Source organism: Athene cunicularia (assembly GCF_003259725.1).
Source record: "Athene cunicularia isolate RWA chromosome 11 unlocalized genomic scaffold, athCun1 chr11_part1, whole genome shotgun sequence".
Classification (NCBI taxonomy): domain Eukaryota; kingdom Metazoa; phylum Chordata; class Aves; order Strigiformes; family Strigidae; genus Athene; species Athene cunicularia.
This window is the reverse complement of record NW_020799113.1, coordinates 157839-166118: the sequence shown is the minus strand read 5'-3', so window position 1 is coordinate 166118 and position 8280 is coordinate 157839. Positions and strand designations below refer to the sequence as shown.

The 8280-nt window shown below is 53.0% G+C and overlaps 2 protein-coding genes across 2 annotated transcripts in view; both read right to left on the bottom strand.

Annotated features, from left to right (window-relative positions):
* LOC113484508 (dual specificity protein phosphatase 22-A-like) overlaps window positions 1-2795 on the bottom strand; it is a 13597-nt gene extending 10802 nt beyond the window's left edge. The window contains exons 1-3 of the mRNA XM_026856908.1: window positions 2742-2795; window positions 2407-2445; window positions 533-566 (exon numbers count right to left, since the gene is read on the bottom strand). Of these exons, the coding sequence (XP_026712709.1) occupies window positions 533-566; window positions 2407-2445; window positions 2742-2795 (127 nt within the window). The remainder of the gene's footprint in view (window positions 1-532; window positions 567-2406; window positions 2446-2741) is intronic.
* Window positions 2796-3999: 1204 nt separating this feature from the next.
* LOC113484461 lies at window positions 4000-7788 on the bottom strand. Its single transcript, XM_026856843.1, has 4 exons — window positions 7659-7788; window positions 6793-6960; window positions 5732-5863; window positions 4000-4266 (listed from the first exon to the last, which is right to left on the bottom strand). Exons 1-4 carry the CDS (start codon window positions 7771-7773, stop codon window positions 4130-4132), a joined length of 552 nt encoding a protein of 183 aa, XP_026712644.1. The 5' UTR covers window positions 7774-7788; the 3' UTR covers window positions 4000-4129.
* Between the last annotated feature and the right edge of the window lie 492 nt (window positions 7789-8280).

Genomic DNA, 8280 nt, shown 5'->3' with positions numbered 1-8280 from the left:
CCCCCCAGTCCCTCTCTGACCGGCAGCTCTCCAGCCACTCCTCCCCAGGCCTGGAGCCCTGCTGGGGGTTGTTGTGGCCCAAGGGCAGCCCCCGGCATTTGCCCTCAGTGAAACTCCCCCAGTTGGGCTCAGCCCATCTCTCCAGTCTATCCATGTCTCCCTGCAGAGCCTCCCCACCCTCAAGGATCAACACTCCCACCCAGCTGGGTGTCATCTGCAAACTGACTGCGGGGGCACTCGATCCCCTCATCCAGATCACCAATAAAGATGTTAAACAGGAGCGACCCCAAAACCCAGCCCTGGGGGACACCACTCGTGACCGGCCACCAACTGGATTTAACTCCATCTCTTTGGGCACAGGGCCGCTCGCAATTGGGATGGGGATTTTGGGGGGCTTTGGATCTCCAGAAGATGCTGAGGTCCCCAGCGGGGGGCAGGCACAGGGAGCTGCCGAGGAGAGGGACCCCTCAGTCCCACCAGCTGCCCAGGGCTCCCACAGCAAGGCGGAGGTGGAGCAGGGGAAGGCACTCACCGCGGATGTTCCCCAGGTAGAGGCCTTTGACAACCTGGGAGGTGACAAAAAGGAGAGAAATTTCAGAGAGCACCAGGCACAACGTGCATCTGACACAGCGGGAGCTTCCGTGGTACCAGCAGGACCAGGGCATCTGGCACCAAACTCCCCAGGCAACAATAAACCAGGCCCCTTGTTAATGAATCCTCTTCATTAACGAACAGCAAAGGCTGAGCCCACTGAAGCCATGAGCCCAAACCCCTCCAGGAGTTCAGAGCTGAGGAAGACTCAGCAGATAAACGGAAGGGACTTGCGTTTGATCCTGTTGCTAGCGGAAAGGCAGTGCTGGGGGCTGGATTCCCCAAACAGCTCAGCCCACCCCAGCCTCCTCCTTGACACGGGGGGCCCTGGCAGGGACCCCGCCATCCCCCAGGCTCCTGGAGGCAGGTCAGCCCCGCTGCAGCTCCGGTTTGTTTTGCCATTCTATAGCAATCACCTCTTGCAAATAGTTTCAAAGGTTGCCTTTGCCAGCTGGGGATAGACAGGCAAGGCACAGGCTATTTATAATAATTTTCTGGCCAGGATGTTGCAGTAAGTGCTGTCAAGTATGCAAATTTGGTCTCCAGCTCGCTGCTGCAGGGTTATGAAGGAGAAAAAGCAGCAGCTCAAGAGTGTTTACGGGGTGTAAGAGCCAGCTAGAGCAGTTCCCAGTGGCACAGAAAGGAAGAGCTGATTACCAGTTGGACTTGTTTGCACCCATCTGGCAGAAGACACCTGGTTTGAGAGGCTGTAGGAAAGATTTTCAGCAGCACTGGGTCACATCCAGCCCTCCTCTCCCTTTCAGCTGAACCCCAGCCTGCTCCTGGGGTACCAACACCTAGATTCCGCAAACGTCTGTGCCCAGCACAGCACAAGCTGTTACCACTAGAAGGGGGACACCGAGCCCTGCGTTTCACCAAGTCAAAGCTAGGTCCTGCAACAGAAATGAGTCTGCACCAACCAGCAAAGGCTCCCCAAGAGGGTTCAGTGGCAGCGGGGAGGATGTAAAAGCCCCTTTGCAGGTCAGGCTGCATCTGCAGTGGGTAAAAACCTGGTGTTAAATCACACCAGAGCCATGCAGAGAGAGTTTGCCCTGATCTGGTCTCTCTGTTGTTGTCCCAGAGTCTAATTTTAAAGCGGAGAACACACGTACCAAGAGGTTATTTAAGGATACCAACAGAAATCAATCCCCTGTGCCAGCCCTGGAGCTCAGCTGAGCTACAAGCAGCAGTTACCCCCCACTTTCCCCTTCACAGCACGTGGCTGCCAGGCCCAGACCTGTCCCGGGGGTGGCAAGGGGGGGGGAAAATTTCCCTGCAGAGACCCCCGTCAGCCCTGAGGATGCTAATGCCACGGCCTTACCACCCAAGGGAGGAGCGTTGAAAGCCAGCTGTCACTTTTCTAACAGCCACAGACACTTAGCTCATCACCTCGGATATAAATCCACGGATCGCTGTTTGTTTTTTTAATTCCCTTTCTTAAGTGCTTGAAGTTTCAAAAGGGAATAAGAAAGCGGAGAGGCAAATGGTTGGATTGAGGGCATCATGGTGATGTGGGAACAAGCGTCCCCCTGGGCTGCAGGAGAAAGGTCCTGCCCAAGGAGGCCACGCTGGCCAGCCCGCCGTCCCCCCAGTACCTTGCTCATTCCACTCCCCATGGTTTTTCACTCCCCAGGGTCAGGATTCAGGTGGCTTCTCAGTATCCAAGGCTATCTGCAAATAAACACCCCAAAATCCCCGACAGGATGGTGAGATCTGCCCCTTTCCAATGGTGCATCCCTCTGCCAAGAGCAGGAGGAAGGGGAACACATGCCAGGAGGGGAGTGCGCAGAGCCCCGACAAACTCAGCTCACTTACCGACACGGCAAGCTGCTCCGGCAGGTCTCTGCCGCTGCGCTGATGGGTGAAGGACACAGGAGAGTGGCTGGTGCTGGGCAGGGGAGGATAAAATAAGGATCTGGGGCTGTGGCGAGGCTCAGGTTTCTCTCCCCAGCTCCCTGGGGCTTTCGCTGCCTTTTGGGGAGGGTGAGGAGGAGGATGTTCCTGGGAGGAATGACCCCCCCATCCCAGCGCTGCTCACCGGGCTTCATTCTGGGATGCTGCTTGTGCCACCCTGCTCTCAGCAGGATTTCTCTCCTCTTCGTGCTAATTCCTCCCTGTCACAGGAGCAGAATTCTGAATAAGGCACTTACCTCGAAAACCAGAGCGTGGCAGGAGCGACGGAGCGTTGAGGATAAGCCCATCATCTCCCCCTCCCTCCAGGAAGGGAGGTGAAAGGAGCTGCAAAGCAGCTCCGCGATTCCCGCACGGGCTTCAAGCTGCTAATTTTCAAAGAAAAGCCACGTAGCAGCTCGCCGGCCCCCTCCCCAAGGCACGAGCAGAGAAAAACAAACTCCGAGCGTAGCAAAAACCCCCCAGCCATCACCGGTCCGTGATTCCATCATCCTTGTAACGTCCTTCTCAGCACCCGAGACCAACATCTCACCGAAAGAATCTTTCAGCTGTGGGAAGGGGAGCTCATCGCTCAACTCCCACCCAATCCTCTCACCTTCAAAACCTTCCCAGAGTTTATTTCCGTGGCTGGATGGGGAAGGTGGGCCAGCTCCCAGCACAGCGGGGCCATCACAAGTGGCCGAGACCCCACCACGGCTGTTAAACACGTGCGTGGATTTAAAACCACGCCAGGGCTGTCATCAGGAAAAGAGCAAACTGAGCTCGAAGCTTGTTTTAGCCTTCAGAGGGGCGTTTTTAAACCGAAGGTAGAAGTTTGCCTGCAGAAAGCCTCGGGGACACAGATCAGACAGATTCAGCAGCTACAGGCGGATCAAAGGCAGCAGCTTTCTCAGCTCAGGCCCTGAAAATGTTAAACCACGAAGAGAATTTCAGACTGCTGCGTTTAATAAAAGCCCCAAGACGCTCCCACTAAACGCAGCGTTTCTCTTCCTCCCCGCACTGCAGCGATCCCCTCCAGTCACCTCACGCCAAGAGGCACAGAACACGCTTCGGGGTTTCATCTAAACCTATTCTTGGCTGAACTGGACCCAAAAATTCTCTCTGTTCCTGACTGGAGCCGGGGTTCGGAGCCAGGCCTGCGGCCCACCTGCACCGTGGGGAAGACGTCCCCTTCACAAGGACAGAGCGGCGTTCACCTCGGCCACACAACCGGCGCAGGTTGACTCGTCCCGCTGCCTTCTGGAGCACTGACGTGCTATTTTTGGAGTGGTTATGGGATGCCGAGCCCCCGCAGGAGCTGGGATCTGCTTATCTTACGTTTAACTCAGAGCTTGGCACAGCGGGACGGCTGGCTGTGCCCCAGAAACGTTCCCTCGAACCGATCAGATACCGACCATGACAAGATTATCTGGGAAAGCTCTACCCCTCAGCTTGTGCTACAGATTACCAGCACAACAAACCATAAGCAAAACAAACAAAAAAAAAATTAAAGGAAACTTTCAAGTTAACCAGACATTTATTAGCATCTATGTAGGTGGAGAGGTTGTTCCAGTACATAAGCAACGAGGTCACACACAGGTGATGGAATCATTTTGTATTCAAGCAGAGCAGGTTCCACTGAGTTGCTTCATTTCTTCCATTCGTTCTTCTCATAATCCCACTTGGAGGAGATGCCCTCCACGGGGTTAATCCGCATGTCCAACATTCTCTTTGTCTGCATTGACAGCCACTCCTCAGAGAAGGTGTGAGGAATAGGGCCGTACACTGCAATCCAAAAGCAGGCGGGGTTACATCACAGAATCCCAGAATCACCTGGGTTGGAAAAGCCCTTGCGGCTCCTCCAGCCCAACCATGACCCTCACCCTGACCGTTCCCAACCCCACCAGATCCCTCAGCGCTGGCTCAGCCCGACTCTTCAACCCCTCCAGGGATCCCGGGGACTCCCCCCTGCCCTGGGCAGCCCATCCCAACGCCCGACAGCCCCTTCTGCACAGAAATCCTTCCTCAGAGCCAGCCTGACCCTGCCCTGGGCAGCTTGAGGCCATTCCCTCGGGGCCTGGCGCTGGGGCCTTGGCTCCAGAGACTCATCCCCCCTCTCTGCCCCCTCCTGGCAGGGAGTTGCCGAGGGCCAGGAGGTCTCCCCTCAGCCTCCTCTTCTCCAGACTGAACCCCCCAGATCCCCCAGCCGCTCCCCAGCAGACCTGTGCTCCAGACCCTGCCCCAGCTCCGTTGCCCTTCTCTGGCCACGCTCGAGTCATTCAATGGCCTTTTTGGGGTGAGGGGCCCAGAACTGAACCCTCCCATCGAGGGGCGGCCTCCCCAGTGCCGAGCCCAGGGCTCAGATCCCTTCCCTGTCCCTGCTGGCCACGCCAGTGCTGACACCAGCCAGGATGCCGTTGGCCTTTTGGCCCCCTGGGCACACTCTGGCTCATTATCAATCACCCCCCCAGTCCCTCTCTGACCGGCAGCTCTCCAGCCGCCCCTCCCCAGGCCTGTAGCCCTGCTGGGGGTTGTTGTGGCCCAAGGGCAGCCCCCGGCATTTGCCCTTAGTGAAACTCATTGAAACTCAGTTTTGCCATACAAAACCAGCAACTTGGGAACCGAGGTACAAGTTTCATTAAGAAAAAAGCTTTTCCCCCCCCCATCCCCAAAACCATCAGCGTGGAGCCCACGCACGCCATCGCCTCCCCTACATCCAGTTTTGGAGACGTTCAGCTCCGACCAGATTCCCACGTTGATTCTTTAGCCGTTTTGTTCATCAGTAAAGGCTCGTACCAAAACAGCTTTCTCCTAAACTTTCACCGCGGGTAGATGACAGAGAGCAGCTCATTTAACTGTGTGCGCTGCCGCACAGCAGCTGGGGGGCTCCCCCGAGGTAGGATCCTTAGCTGGGAAGGAAGCCAAACATGGCAGAAACCCAAATGTTTACTACCGAGGCAGCAATAAGCTTTTGTGACAGCAGATTTCCCAGGGAGGAGAAGCTCTGGGATCAGCAGCATCACTACTCTTTCCCTCCCTTTCCTTCCAACAAAACTCACCAACACCTTTCACCTTTCTAGGAGTCAGCTTCCTGAATATTTACGCTCCACACCCGCTGATCTCCATGAAGTTAAAACTCCAGAACTGAGTTTTCAGAGATGAACCAACAGGAGGTCACCAGGCTGTTCAATACACCATTCCGACCGCCGGAGCAGTTCACTTAACTTACCACTCTATAGCATTTACTTACTATAATGTTTCTGCCAAATGAGGATGATACCAGTTACACCAAGAAAGAACAGAACTCCACCCAGGACGGTCTTCCATTCGTTTGATCCTCTGTTCATTTCTGCGTAGCTCTCATTAAATTTGATACGATACACTGAAGAAAAAAAAAAAAAAAAAAAAAAACATTTCTTTTACTTTTCCTGCGACTTGCAGGCAACACACCACTCTCCAGAGGGAGGTGACCAAAGCCTAAAGTTGACTGAAAGGGAAAGGCCCGACAGAAGGAGAAATGGTGCTCCCCTTCCTTCCCTCCAATCCCCAAGGTGGTTACTGGCCACGAAGCTTTCTAACACAAACAATCTGAACAGGAACACTTGTACCTCAAAAGGCTTCTCTCAGCTTTGCCACTAAAGCCCAGAAGATTTTGAATTTCAAAACAGCATTAGATTTGGGGAGTGTTTATGAATATTTGAGCAGTTCCCAAAAGAGTTTTAAACCTTCTCACTTTGACATAGGTGGACAGAGCACTTGCATACCACGACGGCAGTTAGAAGAGATGATTCAGTTTTATTTGCAAGTCAAACCACCTCTTTAATTAGCTGAAATTTGGTAACGCTAAGGTCAGTGGTCATTAACATTCAAATGCACAGGGTTCATTTTACACAGCTAGACTAACAACTGCATATTGCTGTAATGAAAAAAAATTTTTTTACAGCTTGTTGAAAGCAGATGGGAATCAGCAAACAAATATAATTAGTGTTTTCTGCAGGAGGAAGAAATTGCTGAGCTTGACCTCAGGTACGTAAGAGACAGCACAGTAGGTGCTTCTGACTTTCAGAACAGCACCACAGATCCCAGGAACACAAAGCACTGATCTCCACTCACTTATACACAAGGAGCTCCATCATAATTAACAAAGGTCCTTCACAGCTCACACAGAGCCACTGGAAAAAGGGTTAACAGCTGCCCGAACAGACACTGTCTGTGGTGCTTTTTCTAATAAAAATCATCAATAATGAACCCGCAACAGATCAGATCACATCCTTGATAGCTGTAAGGTTATTTAAAGCCCCCACTACCTACATTCAACTTTCTCATCGACGGACAGAGCAGTCCAAGAGGCCTTTTCCTTCTCTTTCAGCGCCTTCTGCTGAGCAGAGAGATCCTTTACAAAGGCCACTTCAGGCAGGGGAACGTCACGACGGTTGACATAGACTGGAAGGCTGAAATCGTCTGCTTTGACAACACCAGCTGCACATGGGAACAGAAGACACACCCAGTCAAGCTTCCGACTCCTGCGCAAACATCTCTTACTGGTGACAATCCAGAAAAACAACAGCTCAATCAAAAAAGGGATGAGAGTTAAGGAATCCACAAGGGAAAAAGACTTCCAGGTGAAGCATTTGAAATGGGTGATATTTAAGAGTGCAAGAACAAAGCGGAAGGGGATCTACATAAAAGTTAACATCCAAAATTACTTTATTAATGTCTCAGGCACCTCTGCTTCCAGCTGACATTCTGTGTCACGTATATTTTCTGTGACAAGTCACTCCTCATGGCCACTTGGTGTTAGGAGTTTTGGGGTAGCTTTTATCATCACTGAGCTTAGGAAATTCTGATTATTTTTTAATAAATGTACTCTACCCATTTGGTCACCTACTGCTCACCTCCCCTACCAAAAACGTACAAGCCCTCTACACCTTTTCCATCCTAGTTTCTGCCTGCGCCCTCAGCTCCTGCCGCCTCCCCAGCAGCAGTCAGCCCTGCCTGCACCTCGGCAATGCCATCTGCTGGCACAGCCCATTCGGACCTCCTGCCACCAGCCTCACCAATCCCCCTTCGATCCCAATTCTTTCCTTACCCAAACCCCAGCAGCAGCTTTTTGTGTTCTCCCTCTAAACTGATTGTTTCATCATCCTTGTTACACTACCAAAGCAGCTGCCACCTACCGTGTCCGTGCGCTCTCATGCAGATGGAGGTGGAAATGGCTCTCTTCCCCACGAGGTTGAACACCCTTGAAGCCAACATCCTGCAGGCACAAAATAACAGCAGGCAAGTCAGCATCAGGTGAAGACGCCAAATGCACAAAGGTGAAATAATACAATTTTTCCACTAGTTTATAGAAAAGAAAAGCAGGCTAGAGACTTCCTGTCCCTTCTCCAAAGAGCAGCACATCACACCGAACCCTTCTGGGCTTCTCAGGGATATTCCCCCATGAGAGCGACTTGGATGGGTCTTCCTCACCCTGATTTTTCCCCACAGCCTCCTGTATTTGAAGGCAAAAGCATCCCCTTGTTTAAGATGGCCTTCTGGGACGCCTGCACTTGGTAACAAATCGTTACTGGGCACAAGCCAGGAGCCCCAAGCAAGCCAAGTCTAAGCGCATCTCACACCCACTGAAGAAATGACACTCAGCTAACGGTTCCTCCCACAGCCCCGGGCTCCCACGCAAAGGCTCACCGGGAGTGGTGCGGATACGGGCTTCTCACAGGCCCCCGATCTCAGCTAAAAAAAACCACGAACCCCCCACACACACACCCGAGGCGAGCGCGGAGCCTGCGGCCCACACCC

What these genes read in the sequence shown, in the direction of transcription:
- LOC113484461 (XM_026856843.1), bottom strand. Translation starts at nt 7,773, where the DNA reads ATGCTGACTTGCCTGCTGTTATTTTGTGCCTGCAGGATGTTGGCTTCA. An exon ending in CATGAGAGCGCACGGACACG is followed by an intron (nt 6,961 to 7,658) that starts GTAGGTGGCAGC and finishes TCCCATGTGCAG; the next exon opens with CTGGTGTTGTCAAAGCAGAC. An exon ending in CATTTGGCAGAAACATTATA is followed by an intron (nt 4,267 to 5,731) that starts GTAAGTAAATGC and finishes TTTGGATTGCAG; the next exon opens with TGTACGGCCCTATTCCTCAC.